At 50.3% G+C, this 15,495-nt stretch overlaps 1 protein-coding gene across 1 annotated transcript in view; it reads left to right on the forward strand.

The window, feature by feature from the left end:
* PLXNA4 (plexin A4) overlaps positions 1-15,495 on the forward strand; it is a 533,592-nt gene that overhangs the window by 418,134 nt on the left and 99,963 nt on the right. The window contains exon 11 of the mRNA XM_090041550.1: positions 12,084-12,180. Coding sequence (XP_089897676.1) covers positions 12,084-12,180 — 97 coding nt within the window. The remainder of the gene's footprint in view (positions 1-12,083; positions 12,181-15,495) is intronic.

Genomic DNA, 15,495 nt, shown 5'->3' on the forward strand with positions numbered 1-15,495 from the left:
TTCGTGGAGATGTTTCATCAATGTTTCATTTGATAACAGCCATAAGTCATGCCAGACAGTGTGTTTGGGGCAATTATTGCTCTTGCCAAGTGATCTGAGCCTCTCAGCCCAGGCCCTCGTGCTCCATCACACCACCCGAGGCAATGCAATTATCACCCAGAAAGACCCTGCCTGCCATCACTTACTGCACTTATATCGTCCGCTGCAGAGAGCCCGGCCCAGGAGTGATGGGATGAAATGAGAAGAGGGAGCAGTTAGGAGGAATATAAAGAAATGTCAGGATGTGCGGCCGTAACAACTAGATCTATTAGGCCGGGAAATGGGCTCCCCGTGGGAGATGGTGGGAGCCACATCACTCGTTATCATTTAAAGCCAGACTGGCCAAAGCATCCTGCCCAGGCAGCTGGGAGGTGGGAGGGAGACAGACAGGTGACCTGAAAGGTCATTGCCATTGCTAACACCAATGATCTGTGTACTCATCCTGCCTTCCTGTGATCTGCCCTCCACGCCAGCCCCAGGGCATACAAGCTGCGTGGCTGATCTTTGCCCCTCAATTCCCCACTGGTATTTCAGTTTACTTCATGTCCTGGGTCACCTGGCAGGTGTCTCTGGGCTTTGTGATCTCTGTGCACTGGTAACACTGACATGAGGAAGTGGCAACATCATTAGCGTGCTGAGTTAATGATCTCCAAAGTCTTTGATCATGCAACAAGGGAAAACCTTGCATGAGATCTCAGACCTCCTCTCACATGTACTCAGGGGAGATCCAAGGGGAATGTGGTTGGGAGGGCTGGGTACTCTTGATTTATTACTGACAGTAGTCAGGATTCATATCTTTTTGCTTTAAAGTAGCACCGAGACACCCAAACCATGACCAGACCCCACTTGTCCAGACTCTGTACAGATACAGCCTGAGACTCAGGCCTGCCTCAAGGAGCTGAGACAGACAGGAGAAAGGGAAAGGGAAAGAAAAGGAGGGGTCGCTATCCTGCTATCCTTGAGTTATGGATGGGGTAGGGGGGTGGATTAAGTGCCTCACCCAAGGTCATACAGGCAGACTGTGGCAGCAGCAGAGACACCTCTGCTAAGTCCCAGCCCAGGTCTCTTCCCTCTCTATTAATGCAGGTGGGGGAATAGGAGGAAATCCTCAAATAATAGTGAAGTGCAGCTTCCCTGAAGATGTCTCCCCGCTGCCTCTGGACTCCTAAAGTAGAGCAATGGGGCACACTTCGGCCCCATGGCATTGCCATGGGCATAGGACCTCATATCCAGACACCAGATGCAAGCTGCTGAAGGCTTTAGTCCTGTGACTGTGACTTTGATCTGCTCTCTGTGCGCCGAGTGACTGCTTCTGTCTGCATGCATGTATGGTCATGTGCAGGCCTGTAGGTTTCCTACACATGGGCGGCTTAATTAAGATTTAATTGTACGTAATCCCCCACGGAGGAGCCATAGCTCCAGGCTCAGCTTGGGTTTAACATGTTAGTGGTCATGGGGAGCTGTTATTAAATCCAGCCAGGTGATATATGGACCCTGGTAAAGGCCACTCTCTGCACCTTGCTTCTGCATTTAGTGAATGATGTACCTCTTTGGGTTGCAGACTTCTTTTTCTCAGCGGCGAACCCTCAAGCAGGTTTTCTGGTTGTATTTCAAGGTGGTGGCCAGCGGGACCTCTGGATACCCCCAGCCGTCAGATGAAAGAGTCTTTGCAGATGATAGGGACTGGGAACACAGCCTGCATTGGACTTCAGTAGAAGCTCCATGCGTGGTCTCTGTCTGTATCTAGTTATGGGGCCAGTGCTCACGAAGATCAGAGGATCATAGGAAAGTAGGGCCGGAAGGGAGCTCATGTGGTTATCTAGTCCAGCCTCTTGCTCAGGACAGGGTCAGAGTTGCCTAAACCATTGCAGCCCAGTGTGTCTAGCATGGGATATACTCTGCAACCTCTTCTAGAAGCCGGTTCCAGTGCTTAAGCACCCTCATAGTCAAAACGCAGCCCTCCTGTTAATACAACACAGCACGCTGTTGGCTTGCATTCAGCGTTGGGTGCATTGTGACCCCTAGATGTGGTATTGCTCTTGAATTTTTCCAAGGAGCGTGTGAACTGCAACTGGCTTGCTCTGGCAGCTCAACGTCTGCCCACAACTGCTGGGCTATGTTGTTGAAAAGGCAGGCTCCTCTTTGCAAGGAAGTCCATAAGATCTTGGGGTTTTTTTTGCACCCGCACGTGACAGCGAATCAGGCTGTTGGAGTCATCAGGACATGCACCCCCTCTTCATTTCGCCAGCCCAAAGCTAGCAGCACTGATTTTACATGTACAAATTGTTCCTGCCAAATGAAAGGTCAGATCTGAGCCAGCCTGAAAAGTTAAACCCTTGTTAATACTCTCCCCTCTTGCATCATCTCAGAAAGAAGAAATCTGAGTGAGCCGGTGCCCCTTGTAGGATATCTGACAGGCTAACTGGCTCGGGAAGCCGTGAGCAAATGCCAGAGCCAGGAGCCTTCCTCTGAGAAGACAAGCTGGCATCCGAACGGGCCTGCCCCATTGTAGCAGTGCCATTTAGGTCCACGTAAGCCGGAGATCCAGTGATAGTTCTTAGCACCCGGAGACAGATGTGAGCTCATGATAATGTCTGGAAGGGACATAGGCCTGGAAAACACCGAGACCTTTGATTTGCTAGTCAAATCTATCATGGGCTAATGCACCATCTCTCTGTTGGCCCAACCCGTAGCTTTAATCATGCTTCTTGGCCAGAGAGGTGCCTTCTTCAGGTCTTGTCCATTTACCTGAGGTTTTATTCAGCCAAGAGCCATCTCCTTGGATCTGATATCCGCCCCATTGGTGTGATCAGCATCCCTCTTGATGTTGACGGAGGCTCCTGTGTATAGCTAGGGAAGTGGGGAAGGCCGTACTAAGCAGTATATGGCCACAAACCTTCACGCTTGAAGCTCTCCTGTGAGCAGCAGCCCTGCCTTCTCTGCTACACATTGCAGAGTCCAGCCAGACCCTTTCCAGCTCATCCAGCGCCATGTTCATTCCCAAGGCCTCCCGCGGTGGACCTGTGGATGGGGCCTGGCTGGCTGTCCTCTGCCTCCCCTGTACAGCAGTAACCACACAAAAGCTGGGAGATGGTCACAATATAGAGCAGTGATTCACAACCAGGGTGCCGCAGCACCTTGAGGTGCCTCGAGAGCCTTGCAAGGGTGCTGCAGGGTGCTGTGCAACGTTAGCACTGTCAGGTCTGCAAAGATGTTTCACAAGATAAACCCAGGGATTTCAACTAGGAATCCACAGTATTAAAAACACTCAGACCTGTTAGGGGCTTTCTGAGTCCTTTGTAGCAGAAGAACTGCTCTGGGATTTTTTCCGTAGTCAGAAAATGAGTGGCATTTTCTGACGGGCGCCTCGAGCCTAACAAAGTTGAGAGTCGTGATTTAGAGTGACGTATCTGCCTAGCCCTAGACTGCAATGGGGCCCTGGTGTGCCCCGTGTCTCAGGAAGATGCCTTTCTTTGGGAGGGAGCTGCTCCTGCCAGAGGTTTGTGTTTCAGCACACAAAGCTCAAGTTGCTGTTTCAGCGGCGTTGAAGGGCAGTTGCGTCTCCCTAATGAGCAATATCCATTCATCGTTCTCCATTAGAGGGATCTATCTCTACCCCATCCCCACCTCCATGAGTCTCGGCTGGATACTTCCCTGCCGTTGGGGGACTGTGTACGCAAAGGCAGAGCCAACAGCGCAGGATTTACCTACAACAAATCCAGGCATTTTGCTGGCTTGTGAAATGAGGGTTGCTTCTGGGACCTGGCTGGGCAACTCCCTGCACAGCCCGAGGGTCAAAAAGGCATTGAGTGGAGCAGCCATGGCCACCGAGAGAGCCTGCAGATGAATGATATGTCATGGTTAGGAGCCGAGTTCACTGGGGGAAGGTCAGGTGTGCTGTCTGTGCTAATGGGAGCCCTACAAGACCAGCTCTCGGGACCTTCTTCGGTAGTGCTGGGAGGTTGGCAAGTAGATTGGGCACTGCCTTCCAGCAGGGACCTGGAAACCCAAAGATGTGAGGTGCCTCGAAGAGACAAGAGCCAAAGGACCCAGGTCCCTGGGAGCATGATCATTTCTGTTACCTCCAGACTAGGCCATGATTCCCTTTTACTGCACAGTTCAACATGGTGATGACAGAGACTTCAGTATGGATAGCTGCCCTGGCTGCAAGTCTCCAAAACAGGGCCAACAGGTAGAAGTGCACTGCAGTGAATAAATCTTGATATCGTGGTCCACTCAAGCACAAATCTGGGCAAAGAGTCTCCTGAATGGCGTCCTGCCACCAGCTCCCTGTTGTACATACTGTGTGACCCTGAGCAGATCAGTTAAGTCTGAGCTCAGCTTGCTACCTGTTGGGACATTGCCAGGTTTAGTCCATCCGTGTTAGCAAAGAGCTTTGAGCTCTTCAGAAAGAAGATGCTGTTGTAGCGTGTAAAACTGTGATCTGCCCCAGGCCGCCCCATGCATGCCATGAGCATCCAACCAGCATTGCCTGATTTCTGGGATTTAGTGGTTGTGGAATGGGAACGAAAAGATGGTACAGAGATAGCATGGACATAGCCTCATAGAAAATGAGGGTTGAAGGGACCTCAGGAGGGCACATCTAGTCCAACCCCTGCTCAACGCAGGACCAGCCCCAACCACATCATCCCAGCCAAGGCTTTGTCTAGGTGGGTCTTAAAAATCTCCAAGGATGGAGAGTCTACAACCTTTCTGGGTAGCCTGTTCCAGTGCTTTATTACCCTCCTAGTGAGAAAGGTTTCCTAATATCCAACCTAAACTTCCCTTGCTGCAACTGCAGCCCATTGCTCCTTGTGTTGCCATTTGCCACCACTGAGAGCAGCCCAGCTCCAGCCTCTTTGGATCCCCCCTGCAGGGAGTTGAAGGCTGCTATTAAATATCCTCTCATCTTATGTAGACTAAACAAGCCCAGTTCCCTCAGCTTCTCCTCATAAGCCCTGCTCCTCAGCCCCCTAACCATTTTCATTGCCCTCCACTGGACTCTCTCCAATTTGTCCACAAACTTTCTGTAGAGGGGGACCCAAAACTGGACACAGGACCCCAGATGAAGTCTCCCTAGTGCCAAATAGAGGGGGCATAATCATATCCCGCAATCTGCTGGCAACGCTGCTACTAATGCAGCCCAGTATGCTGTTAGCCTTCTTCTCAACAGTGGCACACTGTTGACTCATAATAAGTTTATTCTCCAATGTCACCCCCAGGTCCTTTTGTGCAGAGCTGCTGACTAGCCAGTCAGTCATCAACCTGCACCGGTGCATGAATTTGCTCCATCCTAAGTGCTGGACTTTGCACTTGTCCTTATTGAACCTCATGAGATTTATTTTGGTCCAATCCTCCAATTGGTCTAGATCTCTGTTAGTCCAAGCCCTACCCTCCACTGTATGTACTACACACTCCAGCTTGGTGTCATCCGCAAAATTGCTGAGAATGCACTCCATCCCATCTTCCAGCTTGTTAATAAAGATATTGAACAAAACCGGCCCCAGGACTGGCCCCTGGGGCACTCCACTTGATCCTGGCTGCCAGCTAGACATTGAGCCATTGATCACTACCCGTTGAACCGAACGATCCAGCCAGCTTTCAATCCACCTTACAGTCCATTCGTCCAACCCAAACTTCTTCAGCTTGCTTGCAGAAATGTTGGACAGACTGTATCAAAAGCCTTGCTAAAGTCAAGGTATAGCATGCCCACTGCTTTTGCCACATCCAGAGAGCCAGTCATCTCATCACAGAAAGCAATCAGGTTGGTCAGGCATGATTTGCCCTGGTGAATCCCTGCTGACACTTCCTAATCACCTTCTTCTCCTCCAAGTGGTTAGAAATGGATTCCTTGGGGGTCTGCTCTGTGAATTTTCCAGGGACTGAGATGAGGCTGACCAGTCTATATTTCCTGAATCCCCCTTCTTCCTTTTTTTAAAGATGGGCATTATATTTAACCATTTCCAATCACCCAGGGCCTCTCTGAGTTGTCCCAAGTTTAAAAAGATAATGGCCAGTGGCTCTGCAATTACAATGGTCAACTCCTTCAGCACCCTCAGGTGCATCACGTCTGGCCCTATGGACTTGTACACATGCAACTTTTCAAAATAGTCCCTAACCTGTTCTTTCATAGCTGTTAGCTGCTCACCTCCTCCCCAAACTGTGCTGCCAGATGCAGTAGTGTGGGAGCTGCCCTTGCCGGGAAGACCGAGGTGAAAACGTCATTGAGCACTTCAGCCTTTTCCTCATCATCTGTCATTAAGTTGCCTCCCCCATTCAGTAAGAAACCCACACTTTCCCTGACCTTCCTCTTGTTGCTGACATCCTTGTAGAAACCCTTCATGTCACCTCTCATGTCCCTTGCTGCTGCAACTCCAAGTGTGCTTTGGCCTTCCTGACTCCAATCCTGCATGCACAATCAATACTCTTATACCCCTCCCTAGTTATTTGTCCAAGCTTCCACTTCTTATAAGCTTCCTTTTTATGTTTTAGCTTACTGAAGAGTTCCCTGCTAAGCCAAGCTGGTCTTCTGCCACAATTGCTAGCCTTTCTGCACATCGGGATAGTTTGTTCCTATACCCTCAGTCAGGTGTCTTTAAAATACAGGCAGCTCTCCTGGAGTCCTGTCCCCATCAGACTGGCTTCCCAGGGGATCCTGCCCATGAGTTACATAACAGAGTCAAAGTCAGCTTTTCTGAAGTCCAGGCTCCTTACTCTGCTGCTCTCCATCCTTCCTCTCCTCAGGACCTTGAACTCAATCATCTCGTAATCACTGCTGTCCAAGTTGCCATCTACTACTACTTCCCCCACCAATTCTTCCCTGTTCGTGAGCAGCAGGTCACGAAGAGCATGGCCCCTAGTTGGCCACTCCAGCATTTGCAGCAGGAAGTTGTCCCCAGCATGCTCTGAAAATGTCCTGGATTGCCTGCGCATTGCTGTATTGTCCTCCTAGCAGATGTCAGGTTGACTGAAGTCCCCCATGAGACCCAGGGCCTGTGATCCAAAACCTTCCACTAGCTGTTTGAAGAAAACCTCATCCGCCACTTCCTCTGGTCTGGTGGTCTATAGCAGACCCCCGCCACAGTATCACCCTTGTTGCTCTCCCCTCTGACCCGAACCCGGAGGCTCTTAACAGCCCTGTCTCCAGCTTCATACCGGAGCTCTGAGCAATCGTACGGCTCTTTGACATGAAGTGCAACTCCTCCTCCTCTTCTCCCCTTGCCTGTCCTTCCTCAACAGTTTGTCCCCACCCATGAGACTGCCCCAGCCATGCGAGCTCCCACCAAGGCTCTGTTATTCCCATCATGTCATAGCCCCATGGCTACGCAAGGACTTCCCATCCTTCCTGCTGGTTTCCCAGGCCCCGTGCATTTGTGTATAGACACAGGCAGTGACTAACCGATTGCCCTAATTTCTCAGGAAGCAAGTGAAGGTCTCCCCTGCTGCCTGCTCCTGCTTCTGCTTCCTTCAGGTCACCTGCTTCCACACTTACCCCAGGGCTTTGGTCTCCATCCCCCTGCAAACCTAGTTTAAAGCCTTCCTCACTGGGTTCAGCGAGCCTGTCTGCAAAGACATGCCCCCGGTCTGTCCTCTGGACCTTTCCTATGGAAGAAAGCATGGGCAATGGGAAATCAGTGTGGTGGGTCTTACTCCAAATAACACGCAGAAGTGTCCTACAGATGCTATTACTGAGTTTGATGACGACAGCTACATGGGCAGGGTGCCGCTGTCCTGTGAGTGATTTTAACTTCCATGGTAACCATGAGGTCCTTACCCATAAATACCCTGCAACTCGATTATAATCACAGAGGCCTGCAGGTTCCTGGTTAATTGTGTTTAGTTTGCCCAGAATGAAATTACCATATAACTAGCACTCACTCCACCGTAATGGGCAGAAATCACTGGATATGTTTTACTCTGCAACTACATGGCAATTAGCAGGGACGAGAGAACATACCTACGCAGGTTGAGAGCCCTGGCATTCCCTGTGAGTCTGGAAAGCAGGCTGGCATGTCATGTCCACAGGCATCCTTGGGGGGTTTCCAGCTCGCCCCTGGTTTAGCCAGGACCAAATCCCAGGGTCTTTGCTGCCTTTGCATTCAGTCTCGACTCAGCTGAGCGCCCGTTGACTTTCAAGTGGGAGTTTGAGGGAGGAGGGAGCAAAACTTGGTTAAGGCTCCTGTGATTCATCTCCAAGGAGCCCCTGCCCCTTTCACTTGGTATCACATCACTTCTGTCTCATATCTTGTCCTGGGGCAGGAACTACAAACAGCAGCATGAGATGATGAAGTGAGGAGGGGTGGGGAAAGGAGGGATGCTCTTTAAGCCTCAGGAAAGGCTGCTAGTTGAGTTTGGCTGAAGGTTCAGATGAGTTTGCTGTTTGCTCAGGCCTGAAAGCAGCTTGTGTGCATGCAAGCAAACTCCAAGGCCAGTGTAGTTAGAAGCTGCCATTTGCCCCAGTGTGACCAGCAGGTGCTCCCACCGAGACAGCAAAAGTTTCCTTCAGCACCCAGCCAGGAGCACGTGCGCACCAGGCACTGCCAGCACAGGAGGGCACAATGCCAGGCTGGTCCCTAGCAGGGCAATGGTGTGCAGAGCCCTGGGGCCAGCAGGATAGAGATTCAGGAGCAGGCTAGGGCTTTGGGCTAGGACCTGCTTTCTTCTCTTCGATTATTTAGAGCTGCATCTAGTTGGGTGGGTGACAGTGCCCGGGAATGCCACGTTTTGGCTGTGGTCACTCAATAGCCATTGGTCTTTAAGTGTCAAACCAGTGACCAAGCACCAAGTGCAGTGGGCATTGAGGTCTTGTTTTTGGATGCTGTGTCCTCACCACTCACGCCCATTAAAACCCTCTGACCCTTTTCCCAAGAGCATTATCCATGATGCCTTGAGAGGCTTGATAGCTAGCAAGGTTCCAGTTGCATCCTTGCATCCCGTTTGATTAAAACACCCCTTCCCGTAGATTTCACGTTGTCACCAGATTTGCCTTTTAATGTTATTGCGGGCTGCCCCCTTTCATCCCCCAAGGTGGTTGCATTGCACTGATAGGACCAGCAGCATATACAATTTTTACATTTTCCCAACTCTTTCAAGTGGACATAAAGATGTCAGTGAGATGACATAGTGGGCTGCAGTGTAAAGGCAGTAAACTGGGAGATGGGTAGTTAATCTGTTCTTCCTGACCCCCCGGTAATTATAGGAATTAGTTCCTAATGGGTATAGTGCTGTGTGGGAATAATTTTTGTCTTGCTGATGTGAGGGTTTTGTATTTTCACCCCAGTTATGCTGATTTCAGCAGGATGATTCGGAGTCCTATAAGTTTGGCAAGCAGGACACAAAACATTCCTGGGGCAACTTGCTGTACTGCATGATGAAACGCATTTGGACATGACAGGGTAGCATCACTGCATTGCCTTGCAATGCTCTGTCATTGCTGAGTTGCCTACAGTGCTATGGGAATAAAGGAATGAGTGACTAGATGGGCATGGCCCCATTACTGCTGAATTGCAGGTGCCTTGCACAATCAAAAGCAATAAACACAGTGACACTGAATGTGATAAGCCAAGAGAATGGAAAAATGCACAGTCCTTCCCGCCCGGTGCTCACACTTACTGTCACATCAGCAGCTGGGCCATTTCCCCTGCCATTATACAAGTGGTGATGTACATAATGTGTGTTTTAGACTTTCTCTGCAAAGTCAGGCTGGAGATCATGGCTAAAAGTAGGATGCACAATCTGGTGGACCATTGCTCCAATCTGATATGGACATCCTGTGTTCACTTGAAAATCTGGCTGGAAAAGCACACCAAGCCCTATGTATTATAGAATCACAGGAATTCAGGGCTCGAAGGGACCACAAAAGACTTAGTCTACCCTATACAATGAAGCAAGATCAAGTATAACTAGACTGTCCCTGATGGACGTTCATCTAACCTGCCCTTCACTACCACCAATGAAGGAGATGCCACAACCTGCCTAGGTAGCCCATTCAAATGCTTTACTAGCCTTATAGCGAGAAGATCTTTCCTAATAGCTTCATCATATTCTTTGCCGTGCATTGCACTGATTTCTTCTTGTCCCGTCCTCAGTGCTCTAGGGAATAATTGATCACTATCCTGTTTGTAGCAGCCTTTTACATATTGCAAGGCGGTCATCATGTCTCCCCCTACTCTTCTCACCTAGACTAAGCAAAGCCATTCCCTTCAACTGTTCTTCAGAAGTGATATTTTCCAAAGCTGCCCTCATCGTTGCTCTTCTCTGGACTCTCTCCAATTTGTCTCCGTCTTTCTTGAAACACGGGCCCCAGTGTTGTATGGGGTACTCTAGCTGAGGCTTGCGGTGCTGAGTCAAGCAGTGTAACTACCACTCACGTTTCATACAGAGCTCCTGTTAAGGCAGCTTGCCTTTTCTGCAACATGCTGTTGACTTATATTGAGTTTGAGATCCACTATAACCCCTCAGATCTTATCCTGCTGTATGGCTGCCCTAGGCAGCTATTCGCTATTTTATATGTCTGCATTACATTTCTCTTTCCTATGTGTAATACTTTGCTGCATTACAATTCTTCGTGTTGATTTTGGACCATTTCCCCAAATTTATGGAGATCAATTTGAATTCAAATCATGTCCTCCAAAGTGCTTGCTGTCCTCTCAGCTTGATGTCATCTGTAGATTTGATAAATGCTGTCTCTCTTCTATCATCCAAGCCATTAATGAAAATAGTGAATAGTACCAAACCTAGCGCAGAACCCACTAAATGTGCCCCTCTGGTTTGGTAGGGAACCATTGATGGCTGCTCTGAGAGTTGTTTTCCTATCACATGTGCACTCATCACATAGTGATTTCATCTAGGGATGAACCACATTTCCCTAGTTTGCATATGTCAAATGGGACAATGTCAAAATCCTTCCTAAAGTCATGATACAGAATTTCCCCTTATCCAAAGGGTTGTTTTGTCCTGTCAGGGAGGGAAATTAGATTGGTTTGACACAATTTGTTTTTGACAAATTCACGTTGTCTTTGTTATCACCTTAATGTCCTCCAGGTGCTTATACATTGATTATTTAATAATTTGATCTAGTATCATTTGAGAACTGGAAGTCAGGCTGGCTGGTCTGTATTTCCCTGGCCCTGCCTTTTCCCCCTGCATATAAATAGGTAGACACATAGATCCAGGTACTTTTCCTAAGTCCTCTAGGATCTCACCCATGAGTTGTAATATAGATGCACCTAGAAATACAGCCAGTACCTTCAAGGTACCTTTCAGAGAGATAGCTAACCTTTGGAAAGGACACCCCAGAGACACAGCCAGCAACCGGAAGGTAGACCCAACAGCTAGACCAGTGGTTCTCAACATTGTTAGTCTCAAGGTACCCTCCAAAACGCTGGCTCTTAATGTTCACTAATTTTTTGATGACAGAAAAAATAGTTAGAGCACTTTTTCTGTTGCAGAGAACTCAGAAAGACCACCACAGGGTAGAAAGGTTTTGACACTCTGGGTTTCTATGAAACCTCTGGGTTCATCTTGTGAATATGTGTAGGTATCTGCACAGCTAACAGTGCTAATATTGCACAGCACACCATGGCAGCTATAAAAGGATCTCATGGGCATCCCAGGGTTGAGAATCACTGAACTAGACACAGAAAATGAGGGTTGAAGGGACCTCAGGAGGTCACATCTCGTCCAACCCCCTGCTCAAAGCAGGACCAGCCCCAGCTAGATCACCCCATCCTAAACCTAACAGGTCAAAAGTGCACCCAACGCTAGACAATAAACCCCACAATCTGGAACGGGCACCTCTGAGACGTATCCAAAACCAGGGAGCCAGACCAGGATTCACGTAAGAGTTAGCACCTGAAAGCCTCCAGACATTGCGAGAGGGACAGAAGTGCCTTGCATTGAGACTGGCCGGTATCCATCCCACGGGGAGTGCGGCCGCCTGAGTCCCGGCAGGGCAGCGACAGTCCCGCTCGGCTTGCAGCTTCCTCCGCCGCGGCACCCGGCGTGATGGTGTTTTGTTTTTTTTTTTGCTCTCCCGCTTTTAGTATTCATACGAAGGGATGGAGATTAACAGCCTGCCGGTAGAGCTGACGGTCGTGTGGAATGGGAATTTCAACATTGACAACCCGGCGCAGAACAAAGGTAAAGAATTATTTCAACTTGTCCTTGGAAGCAGTAACCTTAGCAACAGGCCACATCGCGCCGCATGCTGAACAAAGCAGCCACCGTTTCCCTGCACGCATTTGTTCTCCGCTGTCCTTAAATTACTAATTTGTGTGCTCCGGGCTTCCCCCCCTGCACTACCCCGAGCACCTGAGAAATAGGAGCCTCCCCGTCCCCTCCTTCCCCACACTCTGCCTGCATCCCTCTTGCCTCCTTTCTCTCGCACCGCCCTCCTCACTTCTCCTTCCACAAGACTCTTCCAGTTAATGCATCAGCAGCTGCAGCTAGTCCGGTCTGTGCCCAGGCTGGATGCGGTAATGAGCCGGGAGGGAGGGAGGGAGGGGGCAGCCATGCCAGTGGGGAAAGGTGGAACGAAGTGAAGTGATAATGGAAAAGGATGAGACCCACCTCCTGCCCGGAGAGCCCGGCTTTACTTGATTACAGTGGGTGGCGAGGGGGCTGTCACTCATTCAGCCACAACCCAAGGGCAGGAGGTTGCAGGGGAGCCTGATTTCCCTCCCTTTTACTATCTGGGACTTGCATCCTGCCCCTTGCCCTCAGTTACCCATGGGCCTTTCCCTGGACCCCCTCTCCTCTCTTAACATTTAGGGGTCATAGCATCAGTGGTTTTTCCTGCCACCCCCTACACCTGTTTCCTTCCCCACCTTATGCCGCCCACCCCTTTCTTGCTACTTCCTCACCCTGCACTCCTTGTCATCTCCCCAGGTGTCCTTTGCCATCCTCTGGGTGAGGGAGACCGCCAGAAGACAGCCTGTCTCTCCTGCCCCTTCCCCTTCTGCCTCCCCTCCTCCCTGTCCTCTGTTCTTCCGCTGGATCCCATTCACATCCGTCTCCTGCCCGCTGCCAGGGACGTGGCAGACGCTCCTAAGTTAGTGACAGGTGGCAAATGGCCAGGTACCATTTATATGCTTGTTCACTGGGGTGGCCTCTGGCATCACCCTGGAACAAGGCTCAAACTCACACCTTAAGGTTCATAGCAAAACACCTTACCCACTCTGCTGTGATCCCCCAGATTGGTGGGGAAGACTCGTGACATGCATTGTCCTCTCCCTCCTGAGCTGTTGGCCCTCACGCAATGGTCAGGTAATAGTCATTGCTGACCACGGACCAGGACCATGTCACAATACCCATTGTGGAGCTGAAAGCCTGTTACCAATGCTAAATTAGCCACTCCTTCCCTTTAATTTGTTGTACTCTGCAAGCCAATGGCCTGAAGTGTGATGGGCCTGGAGAGCTGCTAATGATGTAGAAGGCATCAAAGAGATTTTCCATCAGTGGCATATTAATGACCAAGCTGTCAGTGCCATTTTCACAGTGGGGAGACCTAGCTCGTCCGATCAGCTAGGGTGAAGGTGCTCTTAGCCTTGGACCGTGTCTGTCCACTGCAGAGAATGGCAGGACTTGCTCCAGATCAGTCCTTACAGAGGCTGCGAGCCAGGTCCCTGCAGCATTGAGCACGGTCCAGGGAACAACCGTTTTATGAGAAGGAGTGGACGTGTTTGTTAGCTCTGCTCCGATAGATTATCTGAGAAGTTCAGATCAGGACAGCAGAGGCTGGTAGGCAGGCTAACAGCGACTCCAGCAAGTGCAGATGCCACACAGACACTTTTGTGAACAAGACACTCAGTGATACCGTACAGTCCCTGGGAAATGGCCTTTCTGCCTCTGGACACAGGAGAGCAGACCTTGCCTGAAGTCACCAAACATGGTGGAGGTGATTCTCTTGGCCCCTTCCCAATTGAGGTTGGGGGTCCTGATATCCAACTGCCTGGTATTCAGTGTCTCTCATGGTCTCTGCTGGGAAGAGGTCCATAAATGATGGGTGCATGCAGAGGTTGCAATGCCTGGTGAAGGGTTTGCTACTGCATAGAAGACAAGCTGAGACAGGCTCCCTGCACAACTAACCACTTGTGCATCTCTTGTCTTTTCTGTGCTGCTGGGATTGAGCTAGCCCAGCTGAGACTGGGGCCTACATGGACAAGGCACCGAAGAGACTGCCGCCATGCCCAAGAACTTACAGTCCGATAAGACAGACACCACGGTGGAAACAGAGTTGGGGTTTTGGGCCATGTCCACAGAGATGCCCAGAGAGAGGATGAAAACCTTGTCCTCCTGAGGTCTGGTCTGCCCTGCCCCCTCCTAGCCCTGTCCCTCTGCTCTGTAACTGAGAAGAGGCAACAATAGGTGTGTCTACACGTGTAATATGCACATAGCAATAAACTCCAGCACATATTGTTCTGGAGTTTATTGCTGCCGGGCACCATGTTTACACATGTGCCTGGGACTGCAGCACGTTGAGCTGGGTCGGAGCAGCCCCGGTGGTCACGGGGCCACTTCAACCCTGCTCAGTGTGCTGCGGAGGGGCTGGCTGGGCCCCAAGGTTGCTCCAGGGTGGGGCTAGACAGCAGGCAGCCCCTGCACCGAAGCCCTTGTGCCCAGCCAGCCCTGTCACCACCTAAACATGTGCTGCGATGGAGTCAAGTACTTGACCGTAGGACAGTACTTGTATATACTAGGACTGTCCTGTGGTGCAGTAGATTCATTTACTCCATCGTAGTAGGGGCGCACACATCGACACTGAGACTTTATTGCAGAGCTGATTAGTCAGATCCACAGTACACATCTCGTGTAGATGTGCCCAGCCAGTATTTCAGTCGGCACTACTGAAATGCAGTAAAATATAGCCAAGGGACACCCAGGCCTATGCAGCACTGCCCATGACGGGAGCGTGTCGGGAGGCACGTGCTTGGGAATGTAACTTTTACAAGGAAAAGCAGGTCAGGAGAGGGTCCGGTACTGGCATACCATGACTGACTAATTTGGCCTTTCTGGCATCCAGCTTCGAGGAATGAAAAGCTCAGCGGCATTTTCATTGCCTGGGCCGGTGCTTGCTGCCTTTGGGGGTGAGGAGGGGAACATGGCCTCAGGCACTGCGTGATTTCTAGAGCTTTTCAGCAGAAAGTTTCAATGCTGATGAATCTTTGGACCTTATATATAACCCTCCCCACAGTGAAGAGACAGCAGCCAGTTCCTGACATAGTGCAAGAAAAGCGTGGAGGGAAGTTTCCCCATCGCATGCAGAAAAGCACCTGCCCCATCAGTAGCTGGAAAAAGGACTGAGAGCGGCACAAAGACACTTCTCTCTTGGGTCTCCAGAAAAAGCACTCTGCTAATGACTTCCTTTGCAGTTCTGCCTCAGTTTCCCTACCTGTAACACAAGGACAAGCAGCCTCACCTTGTCCTGTGGATGAGTTGTTAATTATTGAGGTTAAC

This window comes from Crocodylus siamensis, chromosome 4 (assembly GCF_052110815.1).
Source record: "Crocodylus siamensis isolate JL-2025a chromosome 4, ASM5211081v1, whole genome shotgun sequence".
In the NCBI taxonomy this organism is placed as follows: domain Eukaryota; kingdom Metazoa; phylum Chordata; order Crocodylia; family Crocodylidae; genus Crocodylus; species Crocodylus siamensis.